Source organism: Hylobates moloch, unplaced genomic scaffold, assembly GCF_009828535.3.
Source record: "Hylobates moloch isolate HMO894 unplaced genomic scaffold, HMol_V3 SCAFFOLD_10, whole genome shotgun sequence".
Classification (NCBI taxonomy): domain Eukaryota; kingdom Metazoa; phylum Chordata; class Mammalia; order Primates; family Hylobatidae; genus Hylobates; species Hylobates moloch.
In genome coordinates, this window is record NW_026652285.1 from 4,980,201 (window position 1) to 5,001,387 (window position 21,187).

Sequence of the window (21,187 nt, forward strand, 5' to 3'; positions counted from 1 at the left end):
CCCCTTAGCTACCTCTCTGTCTGGTGATGTCATAAAGGAAGGAGCTTCCTTCCTATTAGACATCCTAGTGTACAGTCACAATTCTTCACAGAATCCCAAAGAAGTACCTGAAAGGAATCTGTGGATTTGTCTTTGGAGTTATATCACCAAGCCTTTGCCAAGTTTTTAACAAAACTGGGATTTCCTTGTATATAGAGAAGGCTCCAGACCCTCCTTTACTCTCCCAAGATTCTAGAAATTCTCAGGACTCATCCAGAGAAGGAATCAGCCAGAAGATCCTATGAAGACAAGGTCAAACCAAACACGCTGTGTTAGCCCATTTTAATAAGGTACAAAGTTGCCCCAATTTTGTTTGAAACCCTACTGTATACAAGTTAAAAAAAAGAGAGAGAGAGAGAGCTTCAGCTTTTTCCAGGTCTCATGGATTGTTTCATTGCTCCTGGGGTAAAAATCCAGGTTGCTCAAATAATAAAATTCTCACATTCTTGGTCCAGGAGAGTTTAGTGTTTTATTAATAAAAGGGATTTGCCATGTGCAGTGGCTCATGTCTGTAATCCAAGCACTTTGGGAGACCGAGGTGGGTGGATTGCCTGAGGTCAGGAGTTTGAGGCCAGCATGGCCAGCATGATAAAACCTCATCTTTACTAAAAATACAAAAAATTAGCCAGGCATGGTGGCAGGCACCTGTAATCCCAGCTACTCGGGAGGCTGAGACAGGAGAATCGCTTGAACCTGGGAGTTGTAGGTTGCAGTGAGCTGAGATTGAGCCACTGTATTCCAGCCTGGGTGACAAGAGCAAAACTCCATCTCAAAAAATATATATAAATAAAAAAATAAAAGGGATTTGGGCTGGTGCAGTGGCTCACACCTGTAATTCCAGCACTTTGGGAGGCTGAGGCAGGTGGATCACCTGAGGTCAGGAGTTTGAGATCAGCCTGGCCAACATGGTGAAACCCCATCTCTACTAAAAATGCAAATATTAGCCAGGCATGGTGGTGCGTGCCTGTAATCCCAGCTACCCACGAGGCTGAGGCAGGAGAATCGCTGGAACCTGGGAGGCGGAGGCTGCAGTGAGCTGAGACCGTGCCACTGCACTCCAGCCTGGGTGACAGAGCAAGACTCTATCTCAAAAAAAAAAAAAAAAAAAAAAAAAAGAAAGAAGGAATTTGGAGTTAATCATTGGTTTCCATCATAAATGACTAGAGGTGCACCTAGGAGAAATTACCTGACTTCCCTGGGACTTGGTTTCTTCACCTGGAAACCACTGCCTGGTACATGGGTGTCACACAACAAATGTTAATGTCCTTTCTCATGATCCTGTCAGCTATCCAATCAGCTGGACTCTGGTTCTCTCTTAAAAAGTGACTTTCCAATTTGGATGACCATTTTGGAGGAGACTCTGTCACCTTTCTCTCCCTTTCACATGCTCTTTCTCTCCCTTTCACATGCTCTTTCTCTCATTCTCTCTTTTAGACATAGACTCTACCATATCCAATATTCTATTATGAACTCTGAAGGGTCATTGAGATTATAGGATGGTCAGCTTCATTTTTCTTTTTTTTCTATTTGAGGTGGAGTTTCAAATAAACTCCGCCCAGGCTGTTGCCCAGGCTGGAGTGCAATGGCACGATCTTGGCTCACTGCAACCTCCCGGGTTCAAGCGATTCTCCTGCCTCAGCCTCCCAAATAGCTGGGATTACAGGCAGGCACCACCACACCGGGTTAATTTTGTATTTTTACTAGAGACGAGGTTTCTCCATGTTGGTCAGGCTGGTCTCAAACTCCCGACCTCAGGTGATCCGCCCGCCTCAGCCTCCCAAAGTGTTGGGATTACAGGGATGAGCCACCGCGCCCAGCCCCAGCTTCATTTTTCTATGCTCTACACTGACAATTCTCTTCTGTTAAGTTTTTCCTCAAATGAGCTATAATAAAATTGATTAGGTTTAGCTATTAATTGTGACATTCTACTCCTGCCTCCCATTGATTTAAGTTTTAAATATTTTATTTTTATTTAGACAGGATCTTGCTCTGTAACCCAGGCTGGAGTGCCCTGACATGATCTTGGCTCACTGCAGCCTCCACCTCCTGAGTTCAAGCAATTTTCATGCCTTAGCCTCCCAGGTAGCTGGGATTACAGGCACACACCAACATGCCTGGCTAATTTTTGTTATTTTTAGTAGAGATGGGATTTCGCCATGTTAGCCAAGTTAGTCTCAAACTCCTGACTTCAAGTGATCCACACGCCCCGGCCTCCCAAAGTGCTGGGATTACACGTGTAAACCACCGCACTTGGCCTAAGTTATAAGTATTTCTTTTTTCTTTTGTTTTTGAGATGGAGTCTCACTCTGTTGCCCAGGCTGGAGTGCAGTGGCACAATCTCAGCTCACTGCAACCTCTGCCTCCTAGGTTCAAGCGATTCTCCTGCCTCAGCCTCCCGAGTAGCTGGGATTACAGGTGCATACCACCACGCCTAGCTGACTTTCTTGTATTTTAGTAGAGATGGGGTTTCACCATGTTAGTCAGGCTCCTGTCAAACTCCTGACCTCAGATAATCCACCCACCTCAGCTTCCTAAAGTGCTGGGATTACAGGCATGAGCCACCATGCCCAACCAGTTTTAAGTATTTCTAAACCCTTTCTATTCCCCAAAATGAAAGCAGCTTTGGCTAGGTGCAGTGGCACAGCCTGTAATCCCAACGCTTTGGGAGGCTGAGGTGGGTGGATCACTTTAGCTCAAGAGTTCGAGACCAGCCTGGGCAACATGGTGAGACCCCATCTCTAGCAAACAAATAAATAAATATTTTTAAAAATTAGAAAACAGCTTTACAAATAATCATAAAGAGTTGAAATCACCTAAGAGGACCCCTTTACTATTTTAATAAGCATCTTTCCACATCTCTTTCTATGCATTTACCATATGTAGACATTTATTTATAAATTTACATAGTCTTATTATAAACTTCCCAGCATCCTAGTACTAGCATTATTCCATAACATGTTATGAATACCTTTCTGTCAATAAATCTATATCTATGATGTAATTTCTAATTAATCCACTTATGGTTGTTCTAGAATGTTTTAAATGAGTCCCTTACTGCTGGACGTTAGGTTGTTTCTTTTTTTTCTTGCTATGGTGCCCAGGCTGGAGTGCAGTGTCTATTCATAGGCCTGAGCACAGCACACTAAAGCCTCGAAGCTTCTGGGCTCAAGTGATTCTCCTGCCTCAGCCTACTGAGTAGCCCACCTCATTTGGGTTGTTTCTAATTTTTCAATATTATAAACAATGTTGCAATAAACATACATTTCTATAAATATATATTTGTGTATAGTCCAATTTTCTCCTTAGGACAATAGTTCTAAATCGTGGCTGCACATTAGAATCACCTGGAGATCTTTCAAAACTCATGCTCCACCTCAGACAAAATGAATCAGATAATTTGGGGGTAAGGCTTGAGCACCAGTATTTTTTTAAATGCCTCAGATGGTTCTAATGTGCAACCAGGGTATAAAGTTCTCTAAATCCTCTCTATTCAAAGTGTAGTCCACGGACCAGCGTCATCAGCACCACCTGGGAGCTTGTTAGAAATGCAGGAGCTTGGGCCCCACCTCAGACCTACTTAGTCAGAATCAGTAGCTTAACAAGACCCTCAGGTGATTCATATGTACAATAGAATCTGTGTCATACTGGTCTAAATGGAGTTTCTGGGTCAAAAAGTAGTCACATTTAAAATACATACTGACAAATATCCTCCAGAGAGGTAGTACCAATTTATACCCCCAACACAGTGAATGAAGATGTCTGTTTCCCCATACTCTCAGCAACCTTAGATATTATCAATACTTGTCCTCCACAATCAGTGAGGTGAAAAACAACCGTGTTTTAATTTGCATTTCTTTGATTACAAGTTAAACTGAACATCTTTTAATATGCTAATTGGCTGTCTGTACAGCTTCTTTTGCGAATTGTTCTTTGTCTATTTTTCTATTAAGGTGTTTGTCTTTTTCTTACAGGTTATTAGAACTCTTTGTATATTAGGGATATAAACTTTTTGTTTATCCAATATATTGCAATTATTTCCACCCAGTTTGTTGACTTTATCCTTGTCCAGACATTATTTGCAGTAAAGAAGTTTTACATTCTTAATTCCCAAACTTTATACTTTGGTATGTTTTTTGGACTATTTGGGTTTTTTGGGTTGAGACAGGACCTTGCTCTGTCACCCAGGCTGGAGTGTGATGGTGTGAACACAGCTTACTGTGGCCTCAACCTCCTGGGCTCAAGTGATCCTCCCATCTCAGCCTCCTGAGTAGCTGGGACCACAGGTGTGTGCCACCGCACCCAGCTAATTTTTAAATTTTTTGTAAAGATGTGGTCTCACTATGTTGCCCAGGCTAGAAACTCTCTATTATGTTCTATAATTCTTACCATTTTTATGCCAATGCCATACTGTTTATTGCAGCTTTATACTATACCTTAATATATGGTAGGACAACTCCCTCCTCCTTACTCTTCTTTTGCAGCATCGTTTTCGACCATGCATTTATTAAAAGTCCTTTAATTTTACTCTACTATACAATTAGTAGTATTCAGTAGGAGAGTGGATTTTACTTATTTAACTCCCACAGGAACAACTTATTTCTGAGCTCTTGAGGGGCACCTCACTATAACCCACTTCTAATACCAACATATACGAGTACATAACATTACCAATAGCATTCAGAAAGGAACCAACAGTAATGTATTTGGAAAAGAGCAATTGAAATTTATTCCAAAAAATTCTTTTTTTTTTTTGAGACGGAGTCTCACTCTATTGCCCAGGCTGGAGTGCAGTGGCACGATCTAGGCTCACTCCAACCTCTGTCTCCCGGGTTCAAGCAATTCTTCTGCCTCAGCCTTCTGAGTAGCTAGGATACAGACGTGCACCACCACGCCCAGTTGATTTTTGTATTTTTAGTAGAGAGGGGGGTTTCACCATGTTGACCAGGCTGGTTTCGAACTCCTGACCTCAGGTGATCCACCTGACTTGGCCTCCCAAAGTGCTGGGATTACAGGCATGAGCCACTGTGCCTGGCTTTATTCTGAAAACTTCTAATAATCCAAACTTTCCAAGGGTACTCTAGTAATTTCATTGAACAGTGAACCAATGTTTATAAATCATCTGTGGGTCTAGAACTTGCTACATATTCTCTCTGCTTTCTCATCTTGTAGGACTTAGTACATTCTAAAAACCTGGCACAAAACCCATAGAATAGATATGGAGATTGAGATGAGGTTTATAAAGGACGTGTCATCACAGTGTCAGTCTGCTTTCTGTTGTTATAATAGAAACCTAAGACTGGGTCATTTCTTAAAAAAAAAAAAAGAAGAAGAAGAAATGTAGGAGTCAGGAGACCTGCCCCTAACCAACTTGGACTATGGTAGTAGCACATCCAGTTGGGGGATGGCAGGGAGAGCTATCTGCCCTGTATGAGCAATAAAAGGATGCATTTGGCCAGGTGCGGTGGCTCATGCCTGTAATCCCAGCACTTTGGGAGGCCGAGGCAAACGGATCACTTGAGGTCAGGAGTTTGAGACCAGCCTGGCCAGTATAGTGAAACCCTGTCTCTACTACAAATACAAAAACTGGCCAGGCATGGTGGCACACATCTGTAATCCCAGCTACTTAGCAGGCTGAGGTACAATCACTTGAACCTGGGAGGTGGAGGTTGCAGTGAGCCAAGATAGTGCCACTGCACTCCAGCCTGGATGACAGAGTGAGACTCTGTCTAAAAAAGAAAAAATTGTATTTCTTACAATTCTGGATGCTGGGAAGTCCAAGGTCGAGAGGCCACATCTGGTGAGGGCCTTTTTATTGCATCATAACATGGTAGAAGCCTTCACAGGGCAAAAGGGGCTCACAAGAGAGAACCAAAGTGGCTTTTATAACTAGTCAACTTCCATGATAACCCTTTAATGGGTTAATACATTCAAGAGGATTGAGTGCTCATGACCCAATAACCTCTTGAAGGCCCACTTCCTAATACTATTGCACTGGGATTCAGTTTCAACCTGACTTTCGAGAGGATAAACATTCAAACCATAGCAATGAGTTTTAACTTGAAGTTGGCCCTTGGTTCATTCACAATCCTGAAACTTTGCTTAGGGCACTCTTAAACTATCATCTCAGGATAAGCTGTTGGTGGAAGGGCTGAGGCAGGGCTTGCTTGTCTGACACCCCAACATAAGCTACTGTGTTTTACTGTAAGTATGCAAATTAATGTTTAGTATGATCTTGGGAAGGTCATGGAACCCTCTTTGGGTAGTCTCTTCTTTTGTAATTAGTGATAATAATATCCAACTTCTAGGGTTATTGTGAGGATTAAAAATACTCAGTTACCAAATATTTGTTGAGCACCTGATATGTGCAGGTTCTGTGCCAGGAGCTGGGGATAACTCAATGAACGACCCAGACATGATCCCTGGCCTTGTGGAACTTAACAGTTTTATGTACCACAGGTGGTGGTAGAACATTCTGTTGGCTTTTAAGGGTGCTACATGCTATGAAATAAAAATGTGGTTACGGGCTGGGCATGGTGGCTCACGCCTGTAATCCCAGCACTTTGGGAGGCCAAGGCTGGCAGATCATGAGGTCAGGAGATCAAGACTATCCTGGCTACCACAGTGAAGCCCCATCTCTACTAAAAGTATGAAAAATTAGCTGGGTGTGGTGGCATGCACATGTGGTTCCAGCTACTTGGGAGGCTGAGACAGAAGAATCGCTTGAACCTCGGAGGCGGAGGTTGCAGTGAGCCGAGATCGCGCCACTGCACTCAACCCTAGGTGGCAGAGCGAGACTTCATCTCGGGGAAAAAAAAAAAAAATGTGGTTATGTGTGTTGGCAGGGAGACGGCAGGCAAGGAAAAATGCGAGTATCTTACAGAGAGCCCTAACCTAGTCTAAGGTTCATAGACTTCAGGAAAACTCCCTGAGGAAGTGAAGTGTAAGTAAATTAAGAACCGAACAATGAGGTACCTATGAGGAAGGACATTCTGGGCAGGGAGAACAGCATGTGCCATGATGTATTTGAAGAACTGAGAGGAATCCAGTTATCTCTAAGAGCTATGGGCAAAGATCTTAACAAGAAAATAAAACAATTATTTTTTTCATGTTAAAAAGATCATTGTAGAGAAAAAATTAGAGAAGAGAGAGTATTAAAGAAATCTTTAAAAAAATGTAACTCAGTTTGTTTTACCCCACTCTGTCCCCTTACTTAGAACCTTCCACTGGATTTCCACTTTTTGCCATGGTCTGTAATTCCCCTGCTCAGTCTCCAGCCTCACTTCATCTCCTATCAGCCTCCCTACAGGTTATTCTACTCTACCAGCCTCCCCCCCAGATTACTCTCCTCCACCACACTGGCCTTCTGCTGCTCTAATTTGGTGTTTCCTGTGGGGCCTTTGCACTTGCCATTCCCTTGCTGGCAGGTTCATCTCCCAGAGTCACAAGACTGGCTCCTTCTCATCATTCCAATCAGAGATCAAGGGCCACTTCTTCAGAGCAACTTTCCCTTGAAGAGCCCTAGCTAATGTTAAGTTGCTCCCCGACCCAATGATCACTGTAACCTATTTATTTTCTTCCTAGCATTTACCATTTGTTCATTTAACTCCAGGATGGCAGGGACTCTGCTTTGTTCGCGATCACCCCAGCACCTAAAGTAGTGCATGGAACATAGGAGTCATTCAAAAAAGATCTGTTGAACGTGAGACTGGATGGAAGCAGCCACTTCAGGAGGCTGTTGCAATGGTCCAGGGAGGAATTAATTATAGTCTGGATTAGTGTAGTGGCAACAGAAACGGAAAGAAATGGGTATAAAAGACATAGATTTTAGAGGCCTCTTGAATAGCTGGAACTACAGGTGTGCACCACTGTGCCTTGCCAATGATTGATTTTTTTTTTTTTTTGAGACAATGTCTTGCTCTGTTGCCCAGGTTAGAGTACAGTAGCACAATCATGGGTCACTGCAGCATTGAACTCGTAGGGTCAGGCAATCCTCTTGTCTCAGCCTCTCGAGTAGCTAGGACTACAGGTGCATGCCACCACACCTGGCTAATTTTTAAATATTTTATAGAAACAGGGTCTTGCTATGTTGACCAGGTTGGTCTCAAACTCCTGGCCTCAAGCAATCCCCCCACCTAGGCCTCTCAAAGTGCTAGGATTACAGATATGAGCCAAAGCACCCAGCCTGACTGATTTTATGTAAGGAGTAAAGGAATGGGAGGAGAGTCAAGACGACTCCTGTAAAATTTGTAATTTTCTGGTTTGAGTGGCTGACTGGACAGCAATATCACTGATTGGAAGGGGAATGCTGGAGGTGGAGAAAGTTAAGACTATGAGTTCAGTCCAAGTGGAGACATCAAATATATGGGTAGTAATATGAGCTAGGAAGAGAAATCTAGTCCTAGACTACAATACAAATCTGGGAGCTGTCAGTGTATATATAGACACTAACTGAAGCCATGGGAGTCAACAAGGTCTCTTAGGAGAAGAACTTGCAGTGACAAAAGATAGAGGTGGAACCCCCAAAGGAGTCTGAGATGGAGTAATCAAGAGAGATAGAAGGAAAACCAGTGTGTGACATCAGGAAAGCCAAGGGAATAGGCAAAGAGCAAATGACAAGGAGGCCAAAGTGTCCATCAGATTTAGGAGTAAGAGTCGCTGTGATTTTTTTTTTTAAAGACACTGTCAAGCTCTGTTGCTCAGGCTGGAGTGCAGTGGCAGGATCTCAGCTCACTGCAACCTCCATCTCCCAGGTTAAAGCAATCCTCCTGCCTCAGCCTCCTGAGTAGCTGGGATTACAGGCATGCACCACCACACCCAGCTCATTTTTTTGTATTTTTGGTAGAAACAGGATTTTGCCATGTTGGCCAGACTGATCTCAAACTCCTGACCTCAGGTGATTCATCCACCTTGGTCTTCCAAAGTGCTGGGATTACAGGCATGAGCACCCGGCCGAGTCACTGTGATCTTAATGACTGCTAGAGAATGGAAGGAGTAGAATTCAGATTCTAATGGGCTGAGGAGCTACTGGGAGGTGAAGCACTGAAGATAGCAGGTGTAGACAACTCTCTCAAGAACTCTTGTTGCAATGTGAGGAGAGAGATGAGACAGTAGCTGGAAAAGTAGGTGAGATCCAGGAAACACTTTTTAAAGTTAGGAAAATCCAAGTGTGTTGATGCTGATGAAAAGAAAAGAAGCCAGGCTCAGTGACAACAGCCTGTAGTCCCAGCACCTTGGGAAACTGAGGTAGGAGGATTACTCGAGCCCAGGAGTTTGAGTCCAGCTTGGGCAACATGGTGAAACTCTGTCTCAAAAAAAATGAGGGGTGGGTTGAAGCTACTGAAAAGAGAAATTATAAGCTGGGAAGGATAACCCTGAGTGGATAAAAGATGATATTGGCCAAGGACAGGAAGAGGGACACCTCCTTCAGTAGAACAGGAAGAGGGACACCTCCCTCAGTATAACAGGAAGGAAAGTGAAAAGAATAGGTGTAGAATAAGCCCATCTCTAGTGCAGGGCAGACTGCTTCACCGACAACTGTTGTTCTGTTCTACACAGATAGATGTGGCTGTGTTAGTAGTTTTGGTTTGGTGGCAGGCAGCCGAGTTCATTCCCACCCGATGGCTTCCATTTTTTCTGTAAAGTTGAAGGTAAAGTCATCTGTTGAGTTTATGCAAAGTGAGGGATGGAAGTCTGAAATAGATGATGAGAGTGAGAGAAGAAGCATACTAAAGAAACACAGTAGCCGGGCGCGGTGGCTCATGCCTGTAATCCTGGCACTTTGGGAGGCCCAGGCAGGCAGATCACTTGAGGTCAGGAGTTTGAGACCAGCCTGGCCAACATGGTGAAACCCCATCTCTACTAAAAATACAAAAATTAGCTGGGCGTGCTGGCGCGCACCTGTAATCCCAACTACTCCAGAGGCTGAGGTGAGAGAACTGCTTGAACCAGGAGGTGGAGATTGCAGTGAGCCGAGATTGTGCCATTACACTCCAGCCTGGGTGACAGAGCGAGACTCCATCTCAAAAAAAGAAAAAAAAAAAGAAAGAAACACAGTGGGACTGCTATGTGCAAGAAAAGGATTAATGTATATAACGTAACTGGCACATCATAGTTGCTCTATAACCAATAAATAACACCTGCCAACATAATCGTTAATATTGGCCAATATTACAGTCAATGGCCAGACAGAAGAGTCTAGTCTGAATAAAGGAGATTACAATCCTTATCAGCAGGAACTTGTATACTAGGACTTGTAGCCTTTATGAATACTAATAATTAATGCTGTAATAATATAGCTCATCATTTATCATGATATATCTGCTATTGGTCCTTACATTTGTACATATGTTGGTTTTGTCTCATCAATTAGAGTTTGTTTTTTGAGAGGAAGATGGTGTATTTTAAATCCCTGTATCCTTTAAAGTGTCTTCACCTAGGCCAGGAGCAGTGGCTTGCACCTGTAATCCCAGCACTTTGGGAAGCCGAGGCAGGAGGATCACTTGACCCAGGAGTTTGAGACCAGCCTGGCAACATAGGGAGACTATCTCTACTCAAAAAAATTCCAGGCGCAGTGGTTCACACCTGTAATCCCAGCACTTTGGGAGGCCAAGGCGGGTGGATCACCTGAGGTCAGGAGTTCGAAACCAGCCTGACCAACATGGTGAAACCCCATCTCTACTAAAAATACAAAAATTCACCAGGTGTGGTGGCAGGCGCCTGTAATCCCAGATGCTTGGGAGGCTGAGGCAGAAGAATTGCTGGAACCCGGGAGGCAGGGGGTGCAGTGAGCCGAGATCATGCCATTGCACTCCAGTCCAGGTGACAACAGCGAGACTCTATCTCAAAAAAAAAAAAAATAGCCAGGTGTGGTGGCCCATGCCTGTAGTCCCAGCTACTTGGGAGGCTGAGGTGGAAGGATCGCTTGAGCCCAGGAGTTCAAGGCTGCAGTGAACCATGATCGTGCCACTGCACTCCAGCCTAGGCAACAAAGCGAGATCCTGCCTCTAAGAAAACCAAACTTTTCTTCACCTAGTATTATTTATAAACTAATTTGTTTTCCGGCGGTTTTCCTCTGGTTACAATAGCAAGCAACTGTTTCCTTACTTTAAGATGGTCAAATAGATTTATACCTTCTCATTTTACCTGTGCAGGCTAAAATTTCTGAGTGCAAAGAAGTATGAATATAACCATCTACAACAAGAACTATTCAGTTTTCACAAACAAAAGACCTACCATTTACTCACCAAGACAGAATAGTAACATGTTAGCTGGCTAGTACCGCACAACAGCACATAGCTTCTAAGAAAATGTTTTTATTCATGGCCAGGCACAGTGGCTCACGCTTGTAATCCCAGCACTTTGGGAGGCCAAGGCAGGCAGATCATTTGAGGTCAGGAGTTTGAGACCAGCCTGGCCAACATGGTGAAACCCGTCTCTACTGAAAATACAAAAATTAGCTGGGTGTGGTAGGGTGCACTGTGGTAGTGCACACCTGTAATCCCAGCTACCCAGGAGCCTGAGGCACAAGAATCACTTGAACCCAGGAGGCAGAGGTTGTAGTGAGCTAAGACGGTGCCACTGCACTCCAGTCTGGGCAACAGAGTGAGACTCTGTCTCAAAAAAAAAAAGAAAGTAAAATGTTTTTATTCATTACGAAGATTCCAAACTGGAGGTAGATGAAGGTATATAAAAAATCTGCATGGCCAGGCCTCAGGCCTATAATCCCAGCACTTTGGGAGGCCGAGGCAGGTGGATCATGAGGTCAGGAGATTGAGATCATCCTGGCTAACATGGTGAAACCCCATCTCTACTAAAGATACAAAAAATTAGCCGGGTGTGGTGGCATGGGCCTATAGTCCCAGCTACTCAGGAGGCTGAGGCAGGGGAATCGCTTGAACCTGGGAGGTGGTGTTGCTGTGAGCCAAGATCACACCACTGTACTCAAGCCTGGGTGACAGAGCGACTCTGTCTCCAAAAAAAAACCTGCACATATGCATCTGGCCAGTGGTCACAACAGGCTAAATTAGAGACAATGCTATGATCTTAGTGGTACAATACAAAATATATGGAGATAATATCTGTTCACCTTAATGAGTTCAAACTATCTTAGGACTTTACTGCTACCTGTACTTACTTTTTTTTTTTTGAGACAGGGTCTCACTCTGCACCCAAGCTGGAGTGCACTGTTGTAATCACGGCTCACTGCAGCCTCAACCTCTTGGGCTCGAGTGATCATCCCACCTCAGCCTTGCAAGTACCTAGGACTATAGACATGCACCATCATGTCTGGCTAATTTTTATATTTTTTATAGTGACAGGGAACTCCCTCTGTTACCTAGGCCAGTCTCGAATTCCTGGGCTCAAGCAATCCTCCCGCCTTGGCCTCCCAAAGTGCTAAGATTGTAGACGTCAGCCACCACATCTGGCCACTACCTGTACTTTGATTGTGTGAGCCAATTCTAGCTGGAATGGGAATATGGCACTCTCAGCCAAGTGGATGGGCTGTAGTTCTGTTATGAGACACAGATGACTGGTACCAGTATGTATAATGGGTGGTAGCAGTAGCTGCATATTTGTCAGAAATTGAAGCCTCTTTGGGTGGCAGTTCTCCCCCCAACTCCCAATAACTCAAATTCAGAAATATATCTTACACAGTGAAATCTATTATTAAAATTAAACATTTTATTATATAACAAGAGTTAAAGTTTTTGAAAATTAATATCAACAAAACCAAAGCCATTCTAGGCACAACCAAAAATTTTTACAATCAAAACTACCTCTCACTTTTCAGAAATCTGACTGAAAACAAATGGTTGAATGTGCTGCTAACAGAGAGGGCCAAACGATGATGTCTATTGTGGCAGCTGAACAAAGTGGGACTTACAGAACTGGAACTGCTGCCCTGATAGCAACTGAAGCAGAAAGAGAAGAAAGGAGCTTACAACCAGGACACTCAAACTCAGGCCAGGAGTCCATCTATGATCCAATTCCAGTCAGTCTGACAAGTCACTCTGATCCAGCACGATTATCCTATGCACATGTTTTTTAAAGAACAAAAAAGGAAGTTTCGAGTTGGCGTGTATGTTTTTTAAAGACACAAACCACATCCTCTTTCTACTCAATTAAATTCAAGGGAAAGGGATTTTGGTATTTATAATCAAGGGGGATTATGGCCAACAGTGTGTCATGGAAATGCAAAATGACTACGGAGCAATTGACAGCAGCATCTTCTGTATTCTCTCCATATTAAAAACTGTTCTTTTTTTTTTTTTTTTTTGAGACGGAGTCTTGCTCTTGTCCCCCAGGTGGAGTGCAATGGCGTGATCTCGGCTCACTGCAACCTCTGCCTTCCGGGTTTAAGCAACTGTCCTGCCTCAGCTTCCTGAGTAGCTGGGATTACAAGCGTCTGCCACCGTGCCCAGCTAATTTTTGTATTTTTAGTAGAGACGGGGTTTCACCATGTTGGCCAGGCTGGTCTCGAACTCCTGACCTCAGGTGATCTGCCCGCCTCGGCCTCCCAAAGTGCTGGGATTACAGGCATGAGCCACCGTGCCTGGCCTAAAACTGTTCTTATGCTGACTCTATCACTTATTGAATCAAAGTTGGCATTAATTTCACTTTATATTTTAATTAACTATAAACACTAACATTTTAAAAATTGAGCATTTTTAAATTTAAAATTTAACATTTTAAAAATTTAAACTTTGTCTAAATTCGAGTCTTTGTCATTAATGTGTATTTAGACACTGGTAAATGTTTTTAAGTCTGCTTCTGTTGTCTATAAACATGACTTTTGATCTACAAACATCTGATATCTCATTACCTGCATGATGAGGACCAACCTAGTCGCTTCCAAAAACAGGGTTTTAGTTCATCTTGATGAAATATAAGAGGAAGGAAAAAACAACATGATTAATTTCTAGGTCAAAGGGTACCAGTATCCATATTAGTGCTCCCTCTAATTTAGGGTAGACTGTTTTACCTACAATGGTTGTTATATTCTGCCAGATAGACTCTTTCTAAAAACACAGTTAACGGGCTTCCCCTCCTAACATTCTATAGTTTTCTGCCACAGCAATGGGCACTAATGACACTAATTCACAAAGTCCCTGTATTATCTTCTCAGTGAAATCAATACTATTAATAGCTAAATGCCTACATGTTCTGGGCCCTGTGCAGTCAGGGTTCTGGAGGAAACAGAATGTACCCATGGCTGGTCCTTTTTTTTTTTTTTTTTTTAGACAGAGTCTCGCTGTCGCCCAGGCTAGAGTGCAGTGGCGCGATCTCGGCTCACTGCAGGCTCCGCCCCCCGGGGTTCAAGCGATTCTCCTGCCTCAGCCCCCCGAGTAGCTGGGACTACAGGCGCCCGCCACCACGCCCGGCTAATTTTTTGTATTTTTAGTAGAGACGGGGTTTCACTGTGTTAGCCAGGATGGTCTTGATCTCCTGACCTCGTGATCCGCCCGCCTCGGCCTCCCAAAGTGCTGGGGTTACAGGTGTGAGCCACTGCGCCCAGCCTCAAATGAAGATCCTTAATGAAGTGACTGCATACAGAGGTTTATTTAGAGTTAAGGGAACAAACAAGGAATGTCAAGGCATCCAGTGATTAGCAGCAGTGGGAAGCCTAAGTCTGAAGGAACTGAGTGTTGGAGATGAGAGGTCAGTTACTAAAGCTTAATGAGAGCTGGAATTGGGAATAATGGGCTGCCTACAGAAGCTGCACTTGTGGAGGGACACCACTTCTACCAGGCACAAGGTGCTGAAGTAAGCAGGGAGGCAAAGTAATACACCAAATTCTCTCTAGCCCCACTAATCTTCTGCTGGGGCCTGTCATTGGCAAACAGGAGGCCCAGGAGATGCAGTCCACTAGGGTCAGCATTCTGGGGCACAAAGCAGGGCAGACATGGGGAGAATGAGAAGGAAATCAGGAAGGGATGAAAGGAATACCAGATGATCTGAAAGAGTTAATGTCTCTTACTTTCCTGAGTAGGAAGAACTTAAATATGGGACAGCATCATTGTAAAGGGCATATCAGAAGCCTTCAAGATCTATCAAAATAGTTTTAAAATTAAGGTTAATTTATAATTTTCACATTACTTGTAGACTCCACTTAAATTCCATAAAATATGATTTCTTACTGGATTTTGAAGCATCTATGTGAGCTAAATTTAAAACTCTTTTGAAGACATTGGACAATTAGAAGCAAAACATCGGCCGGGTGCGGTGGCTCACGCCTGTAATCACAGCACTTTGGGAGGCTGAGGCAGGCAGATCACCTGAGGTCAAGAGATCGAGACCATCCTGGCCAACCTGGTGAAACCCTGTCTCTACTAAAAATACGAAAATTAGCTGGGCGTGGTGGCATCCACCTGTAATCTCAGCTACTCGGGAGGCTGAGGCAGGGGAATCACTTGAACCCAGGAGGCAGAGGCTGCAATGAGCCGAGATCGTGCCATTGCACTCCAGCCTGGGCAACAAGAGCGAAACTGTCTAAAAAAAAAAGAAGCAGCAAAACGTCTCTCCAGACAATGTGCAAGAAAATGATGATGAGACTGGGCAAAAGCTTGCTTTGGAAATAAAACTGGATGTTATTACTGTTTTTGTGATAAAGCTATGATTGGCAATTAACAGAAAACCTGGGCTGAACTGCAGGGAAAAATAAATTATCAAAGGTAGGAGGATTATGTATAGCATCTGGGAAACATTTCTAAATAACTTTGAAGCACATCAAAGCCCAAGGACTACAGACTACATTATAAACACACATTAATTCATACCTTCTTCAGAAGTCCCTAAAACACTCTCTGATTTCCTTCTCTCTGGTGTGATGCTATCTTCCCTTTTTCTTTTCTCTTCACCAACTTCTTGATCTTTGATATTTGTCTCCCTGTAACAACAATTATTTGGGGAATCAAAACATATACACAACAGCCAAGAAAACAGGACTGTACTCAAAACAAAAAACAAACAAAAAAAAACATATAATAGCTAGCACTAACAAGAGTGTTCTCTACGGGCCAGGCATTGGTTTAAGTGCTATAATTTAACTCATTTAACTCCCATAACTATATAAGGTAGTTACCACTGCCATCCCCATTAAGCAATGAGAAAACTGAGGCACAGAGAAGTTAAATTACACACCTAATAATTCCTAGAACTAGAATCTGACTTCAGACTCAGTCTGCCTTAGACTCTGCTTTCAACCACTATGCTACATTGCTTCAAAGGAAAAAAAAGGCATTTTACTTAAGTTTTGATTGGTGTCCCTTTCAAAACCATCATTTATTTTATCATCTTATCTTCATTTCCCGAAACTCTCTCCTAAGTGAAATATGTAAATAATTTAAGTACCTCAAAATTTAAGACCATGTTTGTCAATCTATTAAGCAGAAACCATCCCCCTGACCCAACTGGAAACTCCTTATAGGCAGCGGAGCCATCTTATCCCTCTTTGTGGTACCTCTAGCCCCTAGCACATTGCTTTGGACATTGTCGGTGCTCAGTGGATGCTGGTTGAACCAAAATAACATTGTTTAGGGATTCTTCTGTTTTCATTTGGTGGATAGTCAAAACAAAATATGTAAAATGAGACAGAAAATAAAGCTAGCTAGAGTGAAAAGGGATTTTTTCCCTGCTTAATATTTTCCCACTAATAGAATCATAGGCTCAAGAGTTGGAGGAGGCCTTTGGGTTATCTTCCGCCCCCATTCAAATACCCAAGACAGGGAATCATCCAGCCACTGCCTGAGCAGCAGTAACCACTACTAAAGTAAGTGTAAAGGCAGGCAGCTGTTTCCCTTTATCAGATAGCTGTGGCTATTAGGTTTGTGCTTTACTGAATAAAAATCTGTTACTCTGCAATTTCTAGTCACTAATCAGTCTTCTAGGGCAGAGAAGTAAGCTGACTCTCTTCACTTTGCAATATTTCAGGTATTTGAGGGCAGCTATCAAATTCTCCATTCCATCTGCTCTTCTCAGGCTGAGCTTCTCAGCTCCTTCAGCTGTTCTCATATGACATGGTTTCCAGACCTCTGACTGTTCTGTGGCCACACTCTTGTGTTTGTTAATATGCCTTTTAAAATTTGATACCCAGAATGGAGCCCCACATGTGTCCTAGGACTCCTCTAAACAGCACATTACCGTCATCTGGACAGTACATTTCTATATATCCAGCATCAATGCTGCATTGACCTTTTCAGCACTTCATCAAACAGTCCTCACAGAGTCATTGCCCATGCCTTCCTCAGGAAGAACTTCTTGACTTCTCATCATGTCTGAAGATGCATGGCTCATTACTGGGCATACAAAAATAAGACATACTTCTTGCCCTCAGTAAAATTATAGTGAGTAGAAGCTGCTCATGAAAACTTCTCCAATTAGACCAGGTCTCACACATTCTGTAATTTTGGATCTTTGATCTTTATCTTTTACAGAATCTAACATTTCCACCTGTCAAGATGATTTTGAATCCTCAGTCTATCACTCATCACATCAGCATTCATTCCTAGATTTGTGTTATCTAAAAATTTGATAAGCATGCCTTTTCCGATTTAATTCAAATGACTGATGAAAATGTCAAAGGTAGCAGGGCCAAGATACAGCAAACTTAGAAGCCTCTGTCTATACTGATATGAATCTGCTAATCAATATCTTGAGTACTGTGGGTGGTCAGAGGAAGAGGGGCAAATATGAGTGCAGACAGGTGGAGTCAGGGCTGGCTTATCTAAATCAATGTAATGCTATCACCAGGCATTCATTCTCCAAGAAGTCTAAAACCTAGCCCCACTTCCTGAAAAAGAAGAAAAGGATTCCCTCTTGGGGAACAATAACCTTTCAGAGCCCTTGGGAAGGTCTTGTAGCTCCATGCTCTCCTCAGGTGGCTGCAGCCATCTTTTCAGGTCCTCATCCAGAGTAGAGTGAGCTCTGTTTAAGGACAAGTGAAGAGAATGGAGACAACAGTCATTTCCCATCCCCCTTGACAAAGATGCATAACACTTTAGAGTAGAAAGGGACCTTAAAACCTGTGCTTTCACTATACGTATGAAAAAACAAGAGCTCAGCGAGATTTTGTCTGAAGTCATAGAGGTCACTTAGATCTGACTGAAATACGCACTGGTCGGGCGTGGTGGCTCACACCTGTAATCCCAGCACTTTGGGAGGCCAAGGTGGGTGGATCACCTGAGGTTAGGAGTTTGAGACCACCCTGGCCAACACGGTCAAACCCAATCTCTACTATAAATACAAAAATCAGCCAGTGTGGTCACGTGCACCGGTAATCTCAGCCACCCGGGAGGCTGAGGCAGGAAGAATGGCTTGAGCCTAGGAGGTGGCAGCTGCAGTGAACCAAGATCACGCGACTGCACTCTAGCCTGGGTGACAGAGCAAGACTCTGTCTCAAAAAAAAAAAAAAAAAGAAAGAAGAAATATGCACCAAAATAGTCCTTTAACCCCTTGACAAAAAGCCTCAGCACCTATTAAGATCACTGCTTCCCCAAGTCTGATGGTAGACTCTGTCTCAATTCTAGGTCACTGAGTCAGTTTTCTACCTGAGGCTAGAACTATACATGCTGTCCTCCATGTTTTTCCAAGAAAAGGCTAGAAGATGCAGGGTAGAGTATTTTAAGAATGCCTGAAAGTCCTGCCCATCTGAAAAAATGTCTTCCACTCTGGCTTGGTGCCTAGATTGATCATTCACAGCACTGAGATGACTGAGCATCTGTGGGGCATCTATCTGTGGCCAGCACTGCTGGCCCTTTTGGAAAAGGAAGAGACAACAGTAACAGTAGCTAACTTTTGATCACGTAAAAAGAGCTTAATTTTTTTTTTTTTTTTTGAGACAGTCGCACTCTGTCACCCAGGCTGGAGTGCAGTGGCACCATCTCAGCTCATTGCAACCTCCGCCTCCCAGGTTCAAGCGATTCTCCTGCCTCAACCTCTTGAGTAGCTGGGACTACAGGTGTGTGCCACCATGCCTGGCTAATTTTTTTTATATAATTTTAGTAGAGATGGGGTTTTGCCATGTTGGCCAGGCTGGTCTCGAACTCCTGGCTTCAAGTGATCCACCCACCTCGGCCTCCCAAAGTACTGGGATTATAGGTGTGAGCCACTGCGTCTGGCCCCTGTAATCTCAGCACTTTGGGAGTCCCAGGTGGGTGGATCACTTGAGCTCAGGAGTTCAAGGCCAGTCTGGGCAACATGGCAAAACCCCATCTCTACAAAAAATACAAAAATTAGCCAGGCATGTTGGCATGAGCCTGTAGACCCAACTACTTGGTAGCTGAGGCAGGAGGATCACTCGAGCCCAGGAGGTCAAGGCTGCAGTGAGTGGTGTTCATGCCCTATTACACTCCAGCCTGGGCAACAATGTGAGACTCTGTCTCAAAAAAAAAAAAAAAAATTGTACTAAAATATTACTTATTTTGACTACTGAATTTTTTTGGTGCTCCCTTCAATTTTGTATCCAAGGAGTCTATCTCCTGAGCTCACCTTAACCTAGTCCTGGCCCCGAATAATGACAGTTCAAGAGAAGTCAAGAGGCAGAGGAGGTGAGCTGAAGTAGTTTACCCTACAACACAGGTAAAAAGAGAGCTCCAAATCAGGAACAGAGTCAGGTTTCTTTTTCTTTTTTTTTTTTTGAGACGGAGTTCACTCTTGTTGCCCAGGCTGGAGTGCAATGGCACGATCTCGGCTCACCGCAACCTCCACCTCCCGGGTTCAAGTGCTTCTCCTGCCTCAGCCTCCTGAGTAGCTGGGATTACAGGCATGTGCCACCATGTACGGCTAATTTTGTATTTTTAGTAGAGACAGGGTTTCTCCATATTGGTCAGGCTGGTCTCGAACTCCTGACCTCAGGTGATCCACCCGCCTCGGCCTCCCAAAGTGCTAGGATTACAGGTGTGAGCCACCATGCCCGGCCTACAGAGTCAGGTTTCTTGAGGCAACCTTGTACTTTTAGACTGAATTGTCTGGATCACTGCCCCATTTTCTCTTCTAAGGCCTTTAACTAAAATGTTTTGAAAGAGACTGAAACTTGTGTTTGCCTAACAAAATGAAGTAAAAATAAACAAACAAAACCCTAAAAACAACTCAAGAGAAAATAACAACAAATAACCCTATTAAAAAATAGGCAAAGAGCCAGGCATGGTGGCTTGCATCTGTAGTCCCAGCTACTTGGGAGGATGGGGCAGGAAGATCACTTGAGCCTAGGACTTCAAGTTCAGCCTGGGCAACATAGAGCCCATCTCTAATTTTTATACATACATACATATATATATATAGAGAGAGAGAGAGAACATACATAGGTATATATAGAGAGATCATATATATGTATACATATGTGTATATATATAGATCATACATATATGTAGATATATATGTATATATATACACACACACATACATATATATATATATACATACATCCACACACACACACACACACACGGCAAAGAACTCAGACATTTCTCCAAAGAAGATTTACAAATGGCCAACAAGCACACGAAAAGATATTCAACATCACTAATCATTAGGGAAGGGAAAGCTAAAACTACCGTGAGGCACCACCTCACACCCATTAGGATGGCTACCATATTTAAGAAAAAAAAAGCCTCCACTCCCACAAAAAGAGAGAGAAAATAACAAGTGTTGGCAAGGATGTGGAGAAACTGAAACCCTTGTGCACTGTTGGTGGGACTGTAAAATGAGGCAGCTGCTATGGAAAATAGTGTGGCAGTTCCTCAAAAAATTAAAAATAGAATTACCATATGATCCAGTAATACCATTTCTGGGTATATAGCCAAAAGAATTGAAAGCAAGATCTCAAAGAGATATCCGTACACTCATGTTCACAGCAGAATTCTTCACCATAACAAAAGGTGGAAGCAACCTGAATGTCCATCAACAGATGACTGGATAAATGAAACATATTATTCAGCCTTAAAAAAGAAGGAGGGCCGGGCGTGGTGGCTCACGCTTGTAATCCCAGCACTTTGGGAGGCCGAGGCGGGCGGATCACGAGGTCAGGAGATCGAGACCATGGTGAAACCCCGTCTCTACTAAAAATACAAAAAAATTAGCTGGGCGTGGTGGCGGGCGCCTGTAGTCCCAGCTACTCGGAGAAGCTGAGGCAGGAGAATAGCATGAACCCGGG

The 21,187-nt window shown here is 43.4% G+C and overlaps 1 protein-coding gene and 1 long non-coding RNA gene across 6 annotated transcripts in view; one reads left to right on the forward strand and one right to left on the reverse strand.

Annotated features, from left to right (window-relative positions):
• Positions 1 to 108: 108 nt before the first annotated feature.
• LOC131384451 (uncharacterized) lies at positions 109 to 13,102 on the forward strand. The gene is made up of 2 exons (XR_009215309.1): positions 109 to 329; positions 12,830 to 13,102. It is a non-coding gene; the product is annotated as an uncharacterized LOC131384451 (long non-coding RNA).
• The window catches only part of TEX14 (testis expressed 14, intercellular bridge forming factor), a 129,334-nt gene continuing 121,071 nt past the window's right edge, over positions 12,925 to 21,187 (reverse strand). For 4 of the 5 annotated variants that reach the window (XM_058445649.1, XM_058445647.1, XM_058445646.1 and 1 more), the window contains 4 exons: positions 17,869 to 17,961; positions 15,816 to 15,925; positions 13,862 to 13,922; positions 12,925 to 13,068 (listed from right to left, as the gene is read on the reverse strand). In XM_058445649.1, the coding sequence (XP_058301632.1) occupies positions 13,032 to 13,068; positions 13,862 to 13,922; positions 15,816 to 15,925; positions 17,869 to 17,961 (301 nt within the window). In that variant the 3' untranslated portion in view covers positions 12,925 to 13,031. The remainder of the gene's footprint in view (positions 13,069 to 13,861; positions 13,923 to 15,815; positions 15,926 to 17,868; positions 17,962 to 21,187) is intronic. The other variant, XM_058445650.1, reaches the window with a different exon arrangement.